Source organism: Hippoglossus hippoglossus, chromosome 1 (assembly GCF_009819705.1).
Source record: "Hippoglossus hippoglossus isolate fHipHip1 chromosome 1, fHipHip1.pri, whole genome shotgun sequence".
Classification (NCBI taxonomy): Eukaryota; Metazoa; Chordata; class Actinopteri; order Pleuronectiformes; family Pleuronectidae; genus Hippoglossus; species Hippoglossus hippoglossus.
Genome location: NC_047151.1, coordinates 21,965,777 through 21,987,081, shown reverse-complemented (window position 1 = coordinate 21,987,081; position 21,305 = coordinate 21,965,777). Strand labels below are relative to the sequence as shown.

At 41.4% G+C, this 21,305-nt stretch overlaps 2 protein-coding genes across 2 annotated transcripts; one reads left to right on the top strand and one right to left on the bottom strand.

Moving 5' to 3' along the window:
* Positions 1–222: 222 nt before the first annotated feature.
* On the top strand, positions 223–16,640 carry sh3d19 (SH3 domain containing 19). Its single transcript, XM_034586036.1, has 21 exons — positions 223–440; positions 6,101–6,140; positions 7,720–7,760; positions 8,065–8,104; positions 8,315–8,447; positions 8,904–9,091; positions 9,178–10,145; positions 10,790–10,903; positions 11,037–11,149; positions 11,852–11,892; positions 11,990–12,203; positions 12,302–12,370; positions 12,496–12,633; positions 12,718–12,790; positions 13,462–13,592; positions 13,692–13,750; positions 13,836–14,065; positions 15,030–15,079; positions 15,195–15,381; positions 15,969–16,072; positions 16,153–16,640. Exons 1-21 carry the CDS (start codon positions 368–370, stop codon positions 16,261–16,263), a joined length of 3,117 nt encoding a protein of 1,038 aa, XP_034441927.1. The 5' UTR covers positions 223–367; the 3' UTR covers positions 16,264–16,640.
* Positions 16,641–16,945: 305 nt separating this feature from the next.
* On the bottom strand, positions 16,946–20,390 carry rps3a (ribosomal protein S3A). Its single transcript, XM_034586023.1, has 6 exons — positions 20,239–20,390; positions 19,497–19,600; positions 19,035–19,222; positions 17,674–17,882; positions 17,374–17,483; positions 16,946–17,117 (listed from the first exon to the last, which is right to left on the bottom strand). The coding sequence occupies exons 1-6, from the start codon at positions 20,298–20,300 to the stop codon at positions 16,990–16,992; spliced, it is 801 nt and encodes a 266-aa protein (XP_034441914.1). The 5' UTR covers positions 20,301–20,390; the 3' UTR covers positions 16,946–16,989.
* Positions 20,391–21,305: the final 915 nt, after the last annotated feature.

Below are 21,305 nucleotides of genomic sequence, written 5' to 3'. Positions count from 1 at the left end.
TTCTAAAGCACTAAAACTTCCATAACAAACCCAAACTAATGAACAAAATGTTGAGAAACTTAAAAAAAACCTTTTCTATGGTGGTGTGTGTGTGTGTGTGTGTGTGTGTGTGTGTGTGTGTGTGTGTGTGTGTGTGTGTGTGTGTGTGTGTGTGTGTGTGTGTGGCACCACCCACCCAGTGCAGGGCAGACCAGGGACGGTGCTGCTGTGGGCAGGACGAGCTGAAACTCCCAGTGCTCAGTGGACAGCGGCCGCTGGTATCGACCGTGTGGACGAATGGAAGAGAGACCGACTGCGGCCAAACTCTCCAAACTCTTATTGTCGGTTTATTTATCTGTTTTAAATCTCAACACTGTGTTAAATCGCGATGGATGAAGCTTTGCGTGAAGATGAGAACGAGGCGCAGCGCAGAGATGTGCGGGACAGAGGCCAGACATCAGGTAGAGAGTGTGTGTGTCTGTGTGTGTGCGTGAACAAATAACGGTTTATCATGTGCCCCCCAGCTTATTATCTGTTGTTAAAGCAGAGAGTTGTGATTGGTCACCCCACTGGGTGCATTTCCCTACAGTGTCAGACATCCAGTGTTTCCATTCATTTCTGTAGTGTGTGAGGATCTATTAGCAGAGTCTTTAAAACCTGTTGAATCCAGCACAGTTATAATCCAACCTGTTTTATTCTCTATGGTCAAAGTTGTGTAGGTTGTGTGATTTAAGTTGTAAACTCGTAGGTTGTCTTTGTACGTCTGCTGCTTTAGAACACAAGAATAAAGTGGAACACAAGAATAAAGTGGAACACAAGAATAAAGTGGAACACAAGAATAAAGTGGCCTAACAAAGGTCCAAAAATGGAATAAACAACTTGAAGAATCAGATTGAAGAAATGAAACCAAGGGAAATCTGCCACATTGGCTTGAAACATGAAGTAGACAACTGTGTAACATGATATATTGGATATTATAAAAAGATAAATATACATGATTTGCAGGTAGGGAACTAAAACACTGGGATGGTCCTTTAATGACTCAATGACATTTTTACTGTGAGAAGAAATGGAAACCTGGAGCTAAGAGCATCCAGTCAACCACACAGATTGGCCTTTGTTCAGTTAATGAATGGACAGATACACACTTTAAAACATTAAATGGATCTGTTCACACAGACAAATACCTTTATATCATATTATAGCTCTTATATTCTTATAATATTAGATGAATAAGAATACCTCCGTTGGCTTGTTTTGGACAAACTGCCGTGTTAATGAAGTCAATGAACTGAATGAACTCTGAAACACATGTGCATTTGAACTTTGAACCTCTTATGCTCCTGTATTTCTTATCAGACACACAACTGTTAGACTTTATGTCTTACAGCCAGTCACTAGCTTCAAGATATATATATATATAAAGCTGACTGGTATGTTTTCATCTCAACATTGTAAGTGACTATGGAGCCCAACGTTTTTCTTTTGTCATTTTACACACGAAACAAGATAGAACAGCGTTTTGGTTTCATTCCGTTTGATTTATGGTTTCATTCATACCCAGGGAATCAAACACACACCTACACACCCTCTGTCAATGATACACAATGACTCGATCAGTCTGCAGTGGTGTGACACCAGTAGAAATCATCACAAATACTTTGTAATTATATCACTGAAAAACCTGTGTTCCATCGTTAATACCGACCTTGGGTGTCGTCTCCGTTTCTCATCATCACACACCCCTCTGGTGGATTTCTGCACAGAGCTGAGAACCAGTCTGTCTCACTGCACGACTTTTACCCAAAACTTTACACGTCACGGTGACACGTGTCGTCTGTGGCTGAAGAGGAAACAGCTCTCTCCTTCCTTTCAGTTCTGACTTACGTGATTTACTAAACAAACACTAGGTTTTGTTAGCAGCCACTAGCCGGATATAGGAGATTACAAGAGAAATGAAGCTTCACAATAGAGGTTCCTCACGACTATAACAGCTTTCTTTGCTCCTTGTTGTTCTTAGAAACACCTTGTGTGAAAGTACTTTACATCTCTAACTCCCCTGTGCCCAAATATCTACACCCACTGTCCCAGCTCCATCCTAAAAATACCCCACCCCGACCCCACCTGCTGCCGGATGGGCACGTCTGTCGGTCTCAATGTGAACAAGCTGGTGTTGTTGGTTTTTCAACCTTTCAAATCATCGTTAAAAACACGTTCCATCACTGCATTGGTCATATTTCAGTAAGTTTCCACTGTGATTCACTCGTCTGTTCTCTCACCTTCTAATCTTCTCTGACTAAACGTCCATGTTGGCTGCTGACGCCGTGCGAACCCTGATCTGTCAGAATCACTCTGTCCTGTTTTTTTAAAGTGAGGACAAATCAGTTTCTGGATTTTAACACAGCTATTGACATTTTGGCCATCGTGCCTTTTCATTTCAAACCTGTGAATGTGGTGTTTTCATCTCAGCATGTTCCAGACATCATGCTAAATACGACACGTCTAATGTGCACGGCTTCGTCCTCAAACCCGCACAAACCTGTTGGTAACTGATTCTGGATCTGCTGCTTCACCACTGTGAGTTTCTGCTGTAACGCGACACACAGAGGCTGGGACTGTTTTTCTTTCTTTCCCTTTGTTGCCGTTTCACCAGCTGCTCTGCACCGACGGCTGCTGTTGTGCTGAGTAATGTCAGCATGTGTTCAAGTGACAGCGCGGCTGTGAGGGGAAATCAGTCCTGCTGACTTCAGCAGCTTCCTCCTGTGTTGACAGGGTTGTTCCAGGTGTCCACAGCCGACAAGTACCAGGAGATACTCACTGATTTGGATTATGATTCAGAACAGCACGAGGGGGCTCGCCAGGTCACGGGTCAGGGCAGGGGTCAAATGTTTATTTAGAAGGAAAAAGTGAGACCTCTCAAAGACAAAGCTCCCCCTCACACCTCAGTTCTCAGTTGACTATTTGGCTAAAAACAGAAACTATTCTCAAAACTATTCTCAAACCTCTTTAACTGACGATCACTCACATTTAGGACGTTCTTCCTGATCTCGTTTTGATATTGAGTTTAATGTTTTATAACTTCAATTCACTGAATCTCCCCTGAAACTCTCAGAAGGAGGCCGCCTCCCACTTTAGTGTATCGGCCACAGGTTTTTCAATGTGTGAGTGGTAAGGGAATATTATCAGTTATAAAAAGCAGAGTCTAAATCTGTGTGAGTTCTTTATAGAGATGCAGTGGATTTAGGAATATTTACTGTTTTTTTAATCGATTTTTTCACCCCTGCTGGTTTGTTTGTTTGTGTGTGTGTGTGAGTGTGTGTGTGTGTGTGTGTGTGTGTGTGTGTGTGTGTGTGTGTGTGTGTGTGTCCGTTTGTTTGCCAGCAGGATTACACAGAACCGACTGAACAGATTTCCACAAAGCGTGGTAGACTGATGGGACACGGGCCAAAAAGAATCCATAAAAGTTTGGCGTCGCTCCAGACAAATCTTTTTTTTTATCACTTTCTTTAACATCGTGGCATTTTTTGACATCTTCAATTTCCCAGGGAATAATTCATGGATCTGGATTTTTTTTTTTTAAATACACATTTAGGAGATCACATTAATATAAGTAATACAGCATTTTCTCTATCTCTGATTTTAGCTTACTTCCACAGTTTGCTCTGGCCTTTCTGACTCTTCCCAGACATTTTGTTGGAAGGGTTTCACCTTGTCCTTTAATTCCATCATTTATCTCAGTCCATACTCATATATCATTTGATTGTCAAGGCCATCTCTCCCTTTTCGGCCACTTTCTATGGTCTTTACGGAGTCAAATATTATTTTGAGCTTGTGAAATGATGCTCACAAATAATTTCACAGCCCTCAGTTGTATATAAAAACAACACTACCCTTTACATTCATAATCCCTCTCCAGTTTTCAGCTCCTCTAAAAATATTCAACTTCAGCTTTTGAGGAAGGGACATAATAATCCTAAGGAAATGTTCTTTTCATGGTCATGAGTGTCACAGAGTCACCTGAATATAACCATGACCTCTCACTCGTAGGCAAATGACAGGGACGGTGTCCTGTGGTAACACCAACACTTCCTGAATAGCCACATTCCAGTTCATGAGATTGGGCGCGTAAACACAGGAGAGGTGAGATATCACAGGGCCCTCCCTCTCCTCTCTGTTGTCTGTGGGTGTGTGACGGCTACAGCGTCAGGTTCTTTGAAACACACACACACTCAGTCAGTCAGTCGCTGAACCGGGAGAACGGATCTTAATGGAAATGTACCGACAGATTTATTATTTAACTCATCACAACAGGTAAGGGTTTTGTTATATGAGAAAAGTCTGTGTTCAGGGTTATAGTTCATCCACCTCCACACTCTCGCTCCACACGGCCGCAAGGAAGTGACTTTATTTCAAACTCCAGATTGAATCTGTGTCTTTTCTCATTGATTGAAAGCAGAGAAGTTGCTTTTCTCGCATGTTTTTCCAAAGTGAAACCTGAGTGAGTGGGACTGAGGCACATGATGAGTAACAGGTGTGACAGGTGGATGTGACTGCAGACGAGCTCGTGGTTTCAGGCCAGAGGCAACAACAGCAACTGAGCTGATTTCAACCACAGCCTCGTCAGTGTCTCTACAGGTTTCACTCTTTAATAAGGAAACTGCCTCTTGGTAGATTACACTGTTTGTTTTACTGATATTGTTCCTTAGCCCAACTGCTAACTAATGAACCTGTTGTTTGATTTAGGTATGAAGTGAAGGAGTGACTGGCACATTTTTGTGATTTGAATGGGAATCATTTCTGATGTACCTTTTTTAACCAGTGTCACATATATCCCCGTCAACCACGCTGACACAAAACCGTATTTATCTATTTTTAATGACGTCCAGTTCTGTTAAATTGTGTTATTGTTTCGCTTTTTGGGTCATAGTCAGCTGCTGTGGTCTGTGTATCAGTTTATCTGTTTATCTTACAGCTGATAAGGAATCAGAAGATATCAAACAGATGTTTTGACGGCACAAGATTTCAGTGAAAAAGCTTTGAAATGTGTCGCAGCTCTGGAACCATTTATGATTTGTGACCTTCACCTTCATTAACTGGTTCATTTACAGTAAATGTAACTGGTTCATCAAGATTTAATCGTTGATCCGGCTGGTCGGGGTGAGGTGTTTCTAGTTCACACTGTCCTGATCTAGTCAGTATATATATATATATATATTTGAAAGTCAAAATGAAGTCATTTAAATCCAAACCCTCTCCACAGTCTTGTTCTGGTCTGACCAGTAGCTTACGATGGCTAATGTTAGCTTCTTATATACGTTTATATAACTGAATAACTGCTTCAGTTTGCTGACTTTAGGTCGTTTCTGTGTTACTCTCACTACTTTGCAGTGTAGTCGTTCCTTGTGGCCACATTGTCAAAAGTTAAGTAAGCTCACATTAAACTCCTGATTCTGTGTAGTGTAGTGAAGTGTATAGTGTTCGTCAACAGTAAGAAAAATAACCTTGTATAGATAATATTTCTACTTTTATTGTATTTAGTATATCTGTTTTTATTCTTATTTATACTCTCTCTTTTCTATTCTTAATACTGTCCATATATCACTTATATATATAGTCCCCTTGTTGTGTCATTTATCAGATTATTGTTATAATAAATTTGAATAAACACTTTATGTCATGTTAAAGTGACGATATTTACTCACCTTCAGAAAGTCAGTACTTTCATCTTTAATTCAAAGTGTCTGAGCAGAGTCAGGAAACAATAAACCATGTTTTTTTTCCTGCTCCAAACCTATTCCAGCCGGCCAATACAATATGTGGCATAAAATAAAGTTACACAATGACAAAATGTCCCTTTGTCTATAGAAGACCAGACAACATGTCTTCTGTTGTCTCCACATAATAAAGTTAATGATTTACTCACACACTGTGAGTTCTAACTATGAATCTTAACTGTCTGTGTATGTTTATATTCATTGTGGCTGATGAAGCAAATCATTGGACATCAAGTGGTTAATGGTAATATTTGAGTATGATTTTTGTTATTGATGATTGATAGCCTCCATATGTCGTTGATATGTTTTCTGCTGCTCATCACTTATGAAACTGTTTCCTCCCCCAGATCGTCCTGAAAGAACCAAACCAGAGCATTTACACTGCAGGTGAGTTCTTTCTCCTCGACCTGTGGGTTTATATATTTGCTCCAGTAGCTCAAGCCTCTGTGTGTGTGTGTGGAGCTGGGATCAGACTCACTGTCTCTTTAACGGTCAGATCTGCTGATGATGAGGTTGTGAATGGACCAAACAATGAGCTGATCAAACCTGACTGACTGACAGAGAGGACGTCAGCAGGAGAATTGATTTGTTTACTAATTCCACCAGTTTGCCGGTGCTTATCTTCCTGAAATGTCAAATAACATCCAGCAGACTGATCTGAAATCTCAAAACATCCCCCCTACAACTGTCTCCGCTGAATTCCTTATTGATTTAAAACTATTCTTGCTCACTTTCACAGCCTTAGATGACCCTGCACTCCTGTTCTAATTTGATCTACCTGTCTGGTGTTATTTCTTCCTTATAAAGCACATGTTTACCCTCAAAAGCATCAAAGGAACTATCCATGTTATTTTCATGGCGATTAAATTGGATGAATTTATATATATATATATAGCACTTGAGATGAAAGGAACCTTATTTTTGATATTGAAAGATTTGGAAATGGATCAACGGAAAGTGCTATATCAATAATGTTTATAATAATTAATATTATTATTATTATTAGTGACAGAGAGAGAGAGAGCAAGAAAATAATTTAAAGATAGTTTCTCATAAAAACACACGGGATGTCTTCCGCCTTTAAGATCCGTGTGTTTCCCGCTTCTCACGTGGACCCAGGAGGAGAGAGAGGATTCTCTTTCCCCTGATAGTTCATGTCACCCTGCGACAGCCTTACAGTTCTTAATGAGCAGGATAACGACGAGCCTGCTCCTGTTTACGTTGGTGGTGACGCGGATTAGAGAAACAACCTCAGGTCTTAATAAAGAGAGAGAGAGCGAAAGAGAAAAAAGAAGGGGAATCGTAACATGATGACAGTGCTGCGTGAAGTAATGATATTAAAGGATTTGGAAAATAATACGTCGACATCTTCCGTGAGGAAAACAGCCCGAGGATAACGAAGACGAGAAGCGGTTAGTTTCTGTCTGGAGATGATTTGAATTTAAAATGTTTAAGTGATTCTTTATATATTTTATTTATATAATATTCATGTTTCTTCTATTTTTCTTCTCTGCTTTTATTCACATGTTCCTCTTCTATAGTTCAGTATATATTTACCCCTTTAGCAATTATAATGAATACTAAAATGCGCATATTGCATAAATTACTGCATCAAATTGATTAATAGAAATTAAAAAATCAAAATATAAACGTATTGTCTGCCATTTTTCTTTGTTTTTACCTTTCTCAATCAATTTATTCTATTTTTATTCTATTTTTTTACAGCTCTTACCTTTTCATATCCAGTTTCCTTTATCTCTCCTTGTAGTTAGGATGTTATTTTAAATCTTATATCTTTGCATAAATCAGCATCAATGGTATATACAGTACTTGTATGAGTCTTTGGAACAGCACTGACCAGGGGCGAGTCCCTTTCTTTTAACTGAGTCACCACACAGGTATGAACACACTCTGGTCTGTACGTGTCCCTCACCACACTGATGAATGGTTTTCCTGTGTTTTTCAGTCAAGGTCCTCTGTCTTCCATACGAGCTGCTATCAAACGAAGTAAGTTTGTTGTTGGAAGTCTTTGTTTAAAAGAGATATTTGATGAAAATGAAAATTCAGAATTGGTTATTTGAGTTATTTACTAATAATGTAGCAGTTCTTTTGTGGTTATTATGTACAATTTTATCTAAATATTTCCTCCAGATACTTGACAATGGTATCATGGGTTGTTTAAAGTGAGATCTACATAGCTCCAATCAGAAGAGTAGTAAAGCATGAAGGTTGTGTCTTAATAACGTGATATTTGCCGATGTAAATCAAACTAATACACAGTTTTATTTCACCTTTATTTCCCTTTCTTCAGCAAGAACCACCTCTCAGAGCGACCAGGCCAGAGACAGAAGGTAATTTAAACAGTTTCAATCAATGTCTGTTCATGTTTACTTACTCTCACTCATGTCCTCTGAATTAATATCTAGTGTGTTGAATGTTGCAGAAATACCAGGTATACGATAAGAGAAAAACAACATGTTGACAGTAGCTTGGAAGTGGATGTGTAGATGTATGTTGGTCGTGTTTCAGGTCCTGATGGTTCGTTCTGGTTTGTCTTTCAGGCGACCAGAGATCACCATCGTCTCAGCTGAACCTCTGATCAGTAGCAACTGGTTCCCAGCAGGATCCTCTGTGGTTTTCCCTCCGCCCTCTCCTCAGTCAGGCTGGTCGGCAGACGTCCAGACCGTCTCCCAGGTACAGACTTTGAATCCACATGTGTGATTTTCATAAAGGAACAATGCTTTCATTCTTTGATATAAACCTGTTTGTGGCGGTTTCTCTGGGTGTGTATTTGCTGTGGCTTCCAAGAATAGTTCTTCCTTTCGATTTCTCCCTCTAATGACAGGACAGAGTAAGTTTGAAATGTGGAGAGAAAGTAGGGCAGACGTGCAGCAAAGGGCCGAGTCAGAACCGAAACTGCCAAAAAGAACCAAACAGTTCTTACGAAATAATGAATATACAAACCAAGCACAGTATTAACTTATGTTTTAAGCATCAATTGCCAGAATTTGAAAGTATTTTAAAAGTATAGTATAGGTAACGAGTCAAAGTCCCTCCTCCAAAATAATTGTTATAATTTATTATTATTGTGTGTGTGTGTGTGTGTGTGCGTGTGCGTGTGCCCATGCGTGTGTGTCTTTCATGATTCAGCCTCCACCATCCTATGACCAGGTGATCCAGGAGAAGACCCAGGAGGAGCACGTCGTCAGGCCCACTGCAGCCCCCCGCTGGACCATTACAAGCGCCACACAGACCGACCCTGAGAGGGAAGACGCCGCCGCCCCCGTCCCACAAAGCAGTGCGGCTCCACAGTCGGCTGAGAAAAGATCTGCCGGTGAGACACACAAGAATCACTACTGGTGGCAAGACGTTCCAAGTTTCAGTCGGTTTCTCAAGATGTTTGTTCACTTTTGTTTCCAGTTAAAAAACCAAAGAAGCCACCGAGGCCGTCGCTGCTGAAGCCAGCGGACAGAGGACTGCTCTCTGAAACTGTGGGAACAAATACTACATCCACCAACACTGAGGATCAAAGTGGATCTAAATCTGACGTACAACAACCCAACCGAGCAGATCCCCCTCACACCAGATCTGTGACTGTACACTGGGACATTCCAGCTGAAACTTCTCCCTCCTCTTCAAACTCCGAACCTCGTCAATGCCCAGTTCCGCTTCCTCGTAGAAAATCCCAAAAGCCGGTGATTTCAGAGGAGGTCGAGGTTCAGTCTTTGGTCAAACTCGGTGAAGACAGTGACGCCGTTCCCTCTGATCCCGAGGACTTATCTTCAAATACATATTTACAGGAATTATTAGAGGCCTTTGGTTCAGACAACCAGTGTGAGGAGAACCAATCAGACGAGGCCTCTGCGGGTGAAGATGCTGTTGGCGAGATGAATGCCAACAAGAGTCAACGTAACATCCGCGCCCGGATCCAGGCCTTCGAGAGCCAGACGGAGGAGGGAAATGTGGCTGAACCAGTCAAACCAGAGCCTCGACCCAGGAAGGCCGTTGGCAAACCTGCAGTTGCTGCCAAACCCTCTGTGGCACTCAAACCTCAGTTCAACCACAGCGCAGATGATGTCTACCAAAACTTCTTGTCCGAACAATCATCCCAAATCCAGGAACCGGACCCGAGACCTCAACCCCCTAAAAAACCAGTGGGGCTGTCGATAAAAGAGGAGCTCGAGACTTTACACAAAAAGGGGGCGGTCCCAGGCAGATCCCGTCCTCCTTTACTGACCAGAGCCGACAGCATCGACGAAGGGGAGATTTCACCGATTCCTCCTGCACCTCCAGTGAAGCCCTTTAAAGAGCCTCTCAAACCAAACCTGAACTTCAACAACCACAACTCAGCCTCCATGTTCACTGAGAACGAGTATGTGAACACGCTATCAAGTAAGTTGGTTTGTTGAAAATAATATCAAATTAATATTTTCTTATTACAGCGGATTAGATTAGTTTGACAACTCTTTCTATATTAAGCACCTTTTAAAACAATGTGACAAAGGGATGTGCCTCAATCCGAATAAACATCTCCATCCCTCCATCCGTTATCTATCCCGCTTATCCTTCAAGGGTCAAGGGAGGTTTGAGCCAATCCCAGCTGACATTAGTCAAGATAAAGTGGTACATTCTGGATAGTTTGTCAGCGTCTCATAGGTCCGACATACAACCAATCATACCCACAGTCATTTAACCCTAACCCTATAGGCTACGGTGGCTGAGAGACATCAACGCACTGCAAAATAAGAAAACACATGCAAATTAAGAAAACAACTTCATCCATTTGATGACACATGCGCTGCAAAAAGTCACAACACATGTAAATATAGAAACGCACACTGCTAATTGCGGAAAAACAACACCAGAAATGTTTCCAAATGATCTACGTGAACGAGTGTGAGAAAACTCAAAGAGCACTTATCAAGTACAAATGCTCGTTCAGATAACAGTGCATTAACGTGTGCTGCAGGGATTGTATTTACTCCTCACTTCAAAGAGGTGTTTGCTGTAAATAGTGAAGGTGTCTTTTTCCTCAGATCACGTCCCAGTGGAGCCTCAGCGCAGTGTGGACAGTAACGGAGTCTCTTTCCCCAGACAGAGTATCACGAGGAGACCAACCACCATCAGGGTCCCCATTAAAACTGCCTCATGTGAGTCCACAACACGTCACATGACTCGTGGTCTGTTCACGCATGCCTGTTTGTGAGTTGTTGACATTACACCTGTGTTGGTAATGGAGCAGGTGTTTTCAGTACATCATAGTAAAGACGCGTCTCTTCTCAGTCTCAGATACTCTTCAGGACAGTGCTCCTCCTCTCCCTGTTCAGAGGCCTGTGGGCTCCATGAGCTCCTCAGTCATCCACAAGCAGATCTCCACACCCGCCCTCCCTTCACAGGTAAGATTTCCAGAAGGTATAAAATATGAAACTCACACACAAACACTTCTTGACCTTACATGCATTTAAGCCTAAATAAAATGCTTTGTTCCATTAATTTCATTTAAAAAATCTGAGGAGCAGTTTCCCTCAGTTGTATTTTGTATAATTCACAGACTGTATGTAAAGATGGATGATATGACAGCTCCCCAAAATTGAAGCCAAAGTGTCTCAATCGCCCCCTGGTGGCTGGCCACATTATAGTTCACACATCTCACCTCCTCCATTGTTAGTGGATGGGACATGGGCCAAACTAAAAAGTCAACATACAAGTCGAATTTCATATTTGATGTTATGAACATGGGGTGAAGTGTATCGGTGCAAGAGTTAGAGTTTCATTTATGGAAAGTAGGAGGAAGAAGAGATTCATTGTCCGTCTTTATATACAGTCTGTGGTACAAGGGCTATTCTATTAATACTAATAAATAAGGCTATTTTATTCTGGTGCATTTCTAGTCGAGAAAGTTTCTCTGTCGTGTTTATCTTGTCTGTCAGCTGATCTCACCTGCTTTATTTCCTCTGCTTTCCACAAACAAACTACTGTCGTCTCTTTAGCTGTCTGAATGCTTTTTGTTGCTGCATGGTTACTATGGTTTCCACGACTGTAAACCGTTCAATGAGTCTGTTTTAGTGCTCATAAAGAAAATCCTTAATCTTCCGCAGGACTCTTTCCAATTTGGACCAGAGCCATCGCTACCGCCTCGGTAAGCGAGAGGAGTAAATCGTCCAGTGTTTGAAATGTTAGTTTCACTTAATAAAGATGTTTTCACCTCTCACCTTGATGATGTCGTTGCACCTTAGGAGGGCTAGCACAATCAAAAACCTCCCACCTCGCCCACCTCCAGCCAAACCAGGCCCGGGAAGACCTCCCCCACCCAACCTCCAGGCCGCGGGTCGATCCCAGTCAGTACCATGGGACGTTTCTCCTAAACCACAGGCTAAGAAGCCCCGCGGGAAAAGACCCGTCTTACCTCCGAGGCCCAAGCCGGGCCACCGTCTCTACAACAAATACACTGTGAGACAGATCCCACTGCACGGCTCTGTGCTGCAATCCTGTTTCTTATACACCACGATGAGCGCATGTTCCATTTACTTTTTGCTTTCTCTCACCAGCTTGAACTTCCCCATGGAATTGCAGCCCATGACTACAACGGCAGCAACACAGGGGAGCTGTCACTTCAGGTGACCAAACTAGTTTCCCCGACTTTCACATTTCCTCGACATAAAAGTGGATTACTTCACACATAACACATACATTTTCTGGACCGACTGAAATCTAATACCTTTGTTTTCCTCTTTGTCAATAGAAAAACGAAGTTCTTCTCCTGCTGGCGGAGATTGACCATAATACTTTCGAGTGCCAGGTCGGAGACATCAGAGGACGGGTCCCCAAGTCTCGCATGATGGTTATAACTCCTCTTACCGCAGACGTGTCCCCACCACAGGTAACTTATCCTTCAGTCATGAGTAAAGAAAACATGTTCCTGATACTTGAGCCTCACATTTACATCTTTATTGTCTCTGAACAGGGCTCCGCAACAAGCGCTGCAGGCGGAGACGGTGATGGGCTAAAGATGCAGGTCATACATGACTTCACCCCAGGTGATACATCCGTTTATTCTGACTGAGATTGTGAAATAACACATAATCCATTCTGTATTAGGGATTTCTGGTAAGGTCCTGTTAACATATGGTGGCTTTTACTTTGAAATTCCACCTTCTTTTCGGAGTTCCTGTTACGGCCCTTTAATCATCTGGGATCTTTTATAATATTCTTTTTTAAAACACATATTAAAACATGTAATTATATATACATATAAACAATGGAATATGTATATAACTGAGCCATAGACTGTATATAAAGATGTATAAATAGTTAAGCCAAATCATATTGATCGCCCCCTGGTGGCTGGTGGCAGTATAGGTTATAAACCCTGTCTCATGGACCAAACCAAACAGTCAAAGTACACGTCGTATCAGTTTTTCTCAAAGATGGTTTCTTTCATTTTAGTTAGTTGTGTTCATGTTTCTGATAAATTTAGTTTCAATTAGTTATTTGATGTTGTAAAAATAGGTTAAAATACGTTTGACAGTGTGACTGTGCTTCCATAAAGACTGGAAGCACATTATTCTTTTTTTCGTGCCTGTTCATTCTTAAAACAAAGACACGGTTTGTCTGAAAACAACCCCGAACAAGGATTTGGACGTTTTTGTATAAGTTTGGATATTTGTTTGATGCCATTAGATAACTGATGTTTATTTTCTCTTCACAGAGGGTCCAGGAGAGCTGGGTCTGAGAAAAGGAGATGTTGTGACCATGGTGGAGCCGGTGGACAGCGACTGGTACAGAGGAACCTGTCGGGGATCCACTGGTTTCTTTCCTGTCAATTATGTCCAAGTCTTGGTAAGTTTGAACTATTGCAATAAGGCTGGTTATTTATAAATGTATTTAATGGATAAAGATTCCTTGAAATAAGTAATACATTTTAAATTCTCTTTACAGTCAGATTCACCAAAAACCCTCCCTGAAAGAAAACCGAAGCCTCCACCTGCAACAGCCAGGTACAATTTTTAGACAATAAAATCTTTGCACGGGTCTTTACAGCCTCACCTAAGCTAACCTGAAGTGTTTTTGTATCCTGTGAAGTGGTCCACGCTGCGTGGCGAGGTTCGACTTTGAGGGGGAGCACAGTGACGAGCTGACGTTCTTGGAGGGGGATGTGATCCAGCTGAAGGAGTACGTCGGAGACGACTGGGCTCGGGGACAGAACGGCGTCGTCACTGGGATCTTCCCTCTTAACTTCGTGGAGGTGGTTGAAGATCTGCCTCCACCTCCCAGTCGGCAGCAGACAATGCCCAGGGGTATACCCCTGCCAGGTATGATGACGTGAATGCTCCAAAACTAAGTCCATTTATCAAGGAGGTTATGTTTCCACCCCTATTCATTAGATTATTTGTCAGGATTACACAACAATGTACAGATTTCTATAAAACTTGGTGGAGGGATGGGATGTGACCAAGAAAGAACCCATTCAATTTAGGTGTGGATCTGACACGGGGGCAAATCCAGGATTCTCTTTTTAAATCACTTTCCTTAACATTGTGAGATTTCCCAGGATATTATTAGTGGGGTAGGATTTTTTAGCTAGAAACCTGTAACTTCAACCAATGTGTAGCGGAGACAATGTGGATTCAGTAGTGACTCCACATTTATATGTGCCTTCAATAGCTTTCATTAGTTCTAAATCAAAACATGACGGATTTGTTGCAGAATTTAAGGAACCTGAGAGTCACTGTACTTCTTTTTGTATCCGAGCAATTGAGTTGACTGGTACTTGAGTTTGTCTTAAATGGGAATATTTACATTCCGTCAACATGTTAACGTCTGAATCTCTGAAACAAAAGAGTGGCAGTGTCTGTGAGTGAAGAGCCTCTCTCCATCTTTTTCCTTTGTGTTTGCATTTCCCTCAGTGGCATGTCAGGAATCTGTTTCTGTTTCATTAGAAAGCTGTTTACTGAAGGTCTCTCAACTCAACAGTGAACCTGAGGCCCTCACACACACTTACTGTAGCCTGGAGTTCAGAAATACAGTTTCGATGTCATGTTTTCTAGGAATCAACGAGTGATTATAAAGTCAACACTACTATCTAAAGTATAACTAAAATAAACACCTCACAACTTGGTTTCTATTTCCCTACAACTATCTTTTTTAGTCCAGCTTTTTACTTGACCTCTGCATCCTCCATGGAAGCTACTACATAGACTTTGCATGCAACACTAATGATAACACCAGATTCATGCTTTTCATTTTTAATAACCTTGACCTATTTTCCCTCCACAGGCATGGTGGCCTCTCCAGCAGCAAATACAGAGTTTGCCAAACCTGCTCAGGTAACCAGTTCTTAAATAAATGCAGTGACATCAGTAGAGAAGATGTTGGTTTAAGATAAGTAAATACAAAAAACAGAAATTCAGCTCTCTTCTTTTGTTTAAATTTGCTTTGCAGGCCTCTCAGTCCAGCGTGGACTGGGTGGTGGCTCTGTACGACTACGGAGGGAGGTCGGAGGAGGACCTGTCCTTTCAGCAGGGCGACTGCATCCTGCTCACCAAGCACATTAATGCTGAGTGGAGCTGTGGCCGGCTCAGCGGCAGAGAGGGCATGTTCCCCAGGGCTTTTGTTGAGAGCAGCACAGGTATGAAGTTCTCACAGTGGTGCTTTGTCGATGTTATTGTGCTGTTATCTGCAGCGGCATCAGTGAGTGTTACAGAGCTGCCATGCGGTTAGAAACTGGTGTTAAATGTTTCGTTAGTGTTTTGGTGAACTATAGTCACATTTTTTCATCTTTAACTCAAATGTTTATTGGCCTTTAATAGTGACAAACAACACGACTGGTGCTGTGGCTGCAACTAACAATTACTTTAGTCTTTATTGATGAGTCTGCTGGTTATTCTGACGATTAATCAAGACAAAATGGTGAAAACTGGCCAAGGCAATTAATCAGAGCTCAAATAGACATTTACTTACTGTGTTTGATTAACAGTGTGTAACTCAGATATTCAGTTTACTATTTCATCCTTCAACGAAAAACTGCAAATACTCACAACTGAGGATTTGGGAGTAGATATTGATCTGCGTTTGTGTGAACAGTGACTTAAACGATTGTTGAAATAGCTGCAGAATCACTTGGTGTCAGTTATCTACCCAGTTTCAGCTTTAACACTGTTTATTTGTCACAAACATGATTTGTCATTGACCAGTACTGGATGTTCTCCTCAGCAGGTCCGCAGTCATCTAACAGTCAACAGAATGGAGCTGCTGCTGGTGGAAGAGCCAGAGCTCTGTTTAACTTCACATCAGAATGTGATGAGGAGCTCTCTCTGCAGGTACAGATTTACTTGTTCCCATCATTAACATTCAAAAAGCACAGATATCTGAAAACAATTCATTTCTTCCTCTGTCACAGATGGGGGATGTTATAACCAACCTGGAGACAATTGATGAAGAGTGGTTCCTGGGGGATTTGAGGGGGAAGCGAGCGATGGTCCCTAAAAACTATGTGCAAGTACTGGGATAGTACAAAAAGAACTGCGACACTAAAGATGACCACAAGTGGATTTAAACCTGAGGACAAGCTGAAGCTTTCAGCAGTGGAGGACTTATGTGAACTGTAGTTCTTATTACCAATTAGTGCAACATCTTGTATCATCTGCAGCATTAACTTAAAAATGAAGTGTTTACTGAATTTATCATGTAATAAATATGTACGATTAAATATGGCTGTAAATACACTGCTTTAACTGTATTCTTTACCATTTGCACCATCTAGTGGTTTGTCTCCCTATGTCCTGTTCCCCCACCTACAAATATTGTCAATAACAAAGTATGTCATTGTCTTTCATAACCTGGTCTATAATTACATGGAAATATTTAATAAAAAGTAAAACCAGATTAGAACTGCAAACTCAAGATGCCTGTGTAGTTTTTGCTGTTTCAGTAACATGAAAAAATTAAAATAAGTAGGATGCAAACCTGAAGAATTTGTGTGACACATGTAGTTTAGGCTCATTTACACTGATTTGCACTAAATGTAGACAATAACACCGTATAATATAAATGTTGTGCAAATATAACTTTGAAAACTATACAGCCTCAGTTTCTGGAGGGTTACTGAACTTCCTTATTTGTCTGTGCAATTGTTGTCCACATTCACAAAATGTATTAGTTCTATAATTAAAACACAAAAGAACAAACGGTAGTTTAGTCATTTACATTTTTTATTAAATCTGTCAGGGTGTTTGCATTAGACCGTCTCCTGGATGGGGGGTTCGTAGCCATCAGCCCTCTCCACCTTGGCTCCAGTGTCGTCACTGGTCGTCTTTGCGGCACCGCTGGCACCACCCTCGCCATGGAGCTCCATCAGTTTACCCACTGCAACAGAAGACAAAAGGCTTTTAGCTCCGTCCGACCATAAGTCAGTCACTGGATATTAACAAATGACACGTTTAAGTGAAATACTGCGGTGATCAAGCAGCGACCTTTCACCTCAGATGTGTTTTGAGGTCATTGAGCCTAAGACAGCTTTTTGTCATGAGGGAATGTCAGCTGACCTCCATGGGCAGTAATCAGGTGGGACCGAAACAATATGGAGGAAAAAAAAGAAGTCCAGTATTTATGTTTCACTTACACTCAAACTTGGGCTTCTTGAGCATCTTGACCTTGCGGACGTAGACGTCATGTAGAGGGTAGATGGACTGGCAGGCCTTCTCAATGTCCTTGCCAACGCTGTCTGGGATCCTGGAATACGACAACATACAACAAAATTAATCCAAAATACAACAACTAATTCAAATCAGCAAAACCAAAAGACATCTATATCCAGTCACAGCTCAAAATCCAATGAGTGCAGCCATGTTGCACCAATTACAACAACACTGTCAGACATTCCTTGAACATGCAGTAATAAAACAAACTGTACATGACTTACATTTTGTTGACGACTTCCTTCAGGTCATTGGTCTGGACCTCACGGGTCATGATTTCCATCATCTTCTTGCGGATCTGACGGACCTGCTGGTGCTGGGCGTAGGAGGTCTTCCTGATCTGGTTGTTGCGCTTCTTTGTGAAACCCACGCAGAACAGACGCAGAAGGTAGCCGTCGGTGGTCTTGACATCGACATGAGCCTCAATCATAGTCTGAGTGGAGAGAAAAACATCCAATTAGAAAGATGAATCAAACTTCAGAGCTGCATCTTCACCAATTTCTCTCTTTGTTCTCAATATGTGATCACAATTGAATCGTGTATATAAACTTGTCATGTAATGTATATTCTATAAAACAAAATTCACAGAATCATAACGATCCAGCTTTTTTAAGCAGTTCTTGCAGTAACAAGTTTATATGATGCTTTTAACCAAGATAGATTTTTTTTAAATTACACCTTATGGCCAACTTTGCTTTCCCGTTCAGCTCAATGAAATAGACACCAAAACTCAAATTCGTCATGGCTGCAGTGTGTAAGTTTCAATGCCCCTATATTTTCATCCTCAACCACTACCGAGCAGAAGACACCCTTCTACTTTATGGATACATAATCTTTAATGTCAATGTTTGATGAAGTTTTTTCTCCTTATAAATATGAAGATACCATAAAACTGTCAACGAGCCTTGGAGGTTAAAACAAACCACTAAGCCTGGGAATCGTGAATATATTAACTTCTTGAACAATGTTTCCAAGACTTTGATAAGAATTGTTGCCCTTTTTTTTCAGAACGGTTCATGTTACAAATCATGATTAATCTCCTTAAATACCCATGATTCATACTTAGATAACCAACAATGTATTATGTTTAATTCTGTCTCCATTAGTGAAAGGAGAGACTTGACAAATTCAAATGAACGACCAATGCCATTCAATTGAATTTATTATTATTAATCGGCCCATTAGTTGCACCCAGAAGCTCTTTAACATAAACGTTCCGCAGTTATTTGACTGGAGTTGATTTAGCACCTAGAGAAGATTCTTCAATGGCCATTTCATAAAATGTCCTGAGAACCCAAAGCTTCATACCAATGATGCTCCAGTGAAAAATCACCTGTGCATAAATAACTATTCCTAAAATAGACAAACCCATTTCTCTCCTTATAAAACAAAGGTTGCATAATCATTAACCTTTTTTGAGGATAACAACCTTGTCAACATTTTTTCTTGTCATGTTACCAAGATTTTAGGAACTAATAAGTTGATGTTAAACCAGTATTGGTTTAGTATTGTAGCCAAAGTCATTCAGCACTTTAACTACGATGAAACATGGAGATCCCGAGTTTCTATTTAAAACAACCATTACCTGCCACTTCTTGACCATGGAGCACATCTTGTCACGTGTCAGGTCCATTCCGTGGAAGTTGGTGAGGCAGTTCTTGCCCTGAACATCTTCGGTGATGAGCTTGAACTTGCGACAGGCCACCTCGTCGTTCTGCAGGTCAGCGAGGCTCACCTCGAACACACGTCCCTTCAGACCATCGGAGGCAATTCCTGGATGATCGCAAGGGAAACAAGTTAAAAAGGGAAACGACGTGGACCTGTCGCACTGGGAGTAATGATGACCAGTGGAATGGATGGAAATGTGGTAGAGAAAATCAATCGATCTCATTTGGCAACGAAACATATTGGCTGCATGGTCTTATATTCACATGTCCAATGCTCATTTACATCCCATTTTATAGACACATTCTTAATGGCAGCCCCATGTACAGAACACAGCTAAATAATATCACACACATTACTAAATAAAACCATGAGGACTTACTGGTTCCCTGAGTCCTGGTGACCAAGGTCTTGCCCAGATTGCGGATGTTGAACATGGCCGGTGCCTTGACATCGTACCAGTCCTTCTTGGAGAAAGGGTCCACGCTGCAGAGGAAGGAGAGGAAGTTTACATGACAGAGCATTTACAAGCCACAGGTCAGCAGCGTCCATGTGAGTGCACGGATCAGACCGCCTGTGAGCAGGCTTCAGAGGCTGACTGGCTGCGGGTAAACCGGTTAACCATGACCCGACTTACGGGAACTAGTCCAGTTGGCGTGAACCAGCATGGAGGGGTTTGTCATTTACCAAACCAACTCACTGGAGATCAATCAAAACAACCAGGTTGTCTTAATAGCATTTCTGTTAGCTAACTGTTGGCTAGTTTGACTGCCATGCTAACGATTACGCTAAGCTAACGCCATGCTAACATTTAGCAAATATCGTCGCTGTTTGCACACGCGAGGCTAAACTCTCACATTTATCAACTCATTCGAACGCATTGAAATAAAACACGTTAGTTTCAAATCGTCCTAACCCGTGACTTCACGCTTCAGACTGAAACTAGCCTGCATGCTACCGGGGCTCCAGCGCCGCTGAGGCCGGCTACGATGAGACGAGCACCAGCCTCCCCACGGATCATCCACCTCTAATCGGCTTCATCCTTCACATTTCTCGCACCCAAGTGGCCCCGGTGAAAAGCACGAAGCCTGTGTGGTGTAGCTGAGGGTAAATGGGCTACTTACATCTTCTTCTTGGCACCTTTCTTGCCGCCTTTGGTCAGCCTCTTATTCTTGCCGACTGCCATGTTGGCTACAGGGAGTGAAAGAGGAAGAAGGTGGGAAATCCCGCGAGAGTTAAAGCAACAGAAACCCTGAGACTTGGGTGTGATCTCGCGAGTCTTTGCGGGATCTTCGGGCTCCCCCTGCTGGGGCAAACTAATATCTTTCTTCTGTGTGGTCTATGGAACTAAATACTACAATGTATATTTGTTGTATTTAAACAAGTTTATTCACAGATAATACAGACAGGGACATTTAATTATTACTGAATAATTTTGATTTACATGACTTAATTTAGAGTACATTTAAGTACTGGCAAGTTGTACAGATTGGACTGATGAAGTTCATCCATTTTAATCCAAACTAAACATTATTATTTGTTCAACCAGGGACAAGTGATCATAGATATTATATATCATCATGCACAAGCCGGTTAGCTCAAAAGAAATTGTATTAAATAACAAAAAACAAACAAACAAACATGATATAAAATATTGAATGATTAACATGATAAATGACTTGATAAACTTATAGTAGATGTTTGTGTACAGTATGTGCCGCCTTCTTGTATTTGTATGGGTGATATATGCAGTCAATGTCAATCAAGGCAATGATCGTTATTTTGATTACTTAATTAAACATAGATACAGCAGACCACATTGCAAGGCAGTGAACACAATACATACAAATATAACACATATATATATATAAAGTATCTTGAGAAAGTGTGTATATGTGTTTTCAGTACTTCTGTTGGGGGGGGGGGGGGTATGTTATAGATAAAGCAAAAAATGACTTTGTTCTCTGTTTCTGAAATATACATGATTTTAAAACTGAAAAAACTAAATATTTTGACATATAAAGCTCTTTTTTAAAAAGTAGTCAAGTAGCTCGTAACGGTGCCATGATCCTTGATCCTTGACCCCCCCATCAGGACGAGCCAGTCTTTAGGTGTGTTCACGTCATGAAGGTGTGTTATCCACCCACTCTGTTGGGATAACAAAGGGGAGAATGTTGACTGTTGGTAAAAT

Bases quoted from the DNA above. Each gene is read 5' to 3' on its own strand.
- rps3a (XM_034586023.1), bottom strand. From the start codon at position 20,300: ATGGCAGTCGGCAAGAATAAGAGGCTGACCAAAGGCGGCAAGAAAGGT. The intron at 19,223-19,496 runs GTAAGTCCTCAT...GCGATCATCCAG, and splicing joins CACCAGGACTCAGGGAACCA to GAATTGCCTCCGATGGTCTG. The intron at 17,118-17,373 runs GTAAGTGAAACA...CTTCTGTTGCAG, and splicing joins CAAGAAGCCCAAGTTTGAGT to TGGGTAAACTGATGGAGCTC.
- sh3d19 (XM_034586036.1), top strand. From the start codon at position 368: ATGGATGAAGCTTTGCGTGAAGATGAGAACGAGGCGCAGCGCAGAGAT. The intron at 9,092-9,177 runs GACACACAAGAA...GTTTCCAGTTAA, and splicing joins GAGAAAAGATCTGCCGGTGA to AAAACCAAAGAAGCCACCGA. The intron at 12,791-13,461 runs GTGATACATCCG...TTCTCTTCACAG, and splicing joins CATACATGACTTCACCCCAG to AGGGTCCAGGAGAGCTGGGT.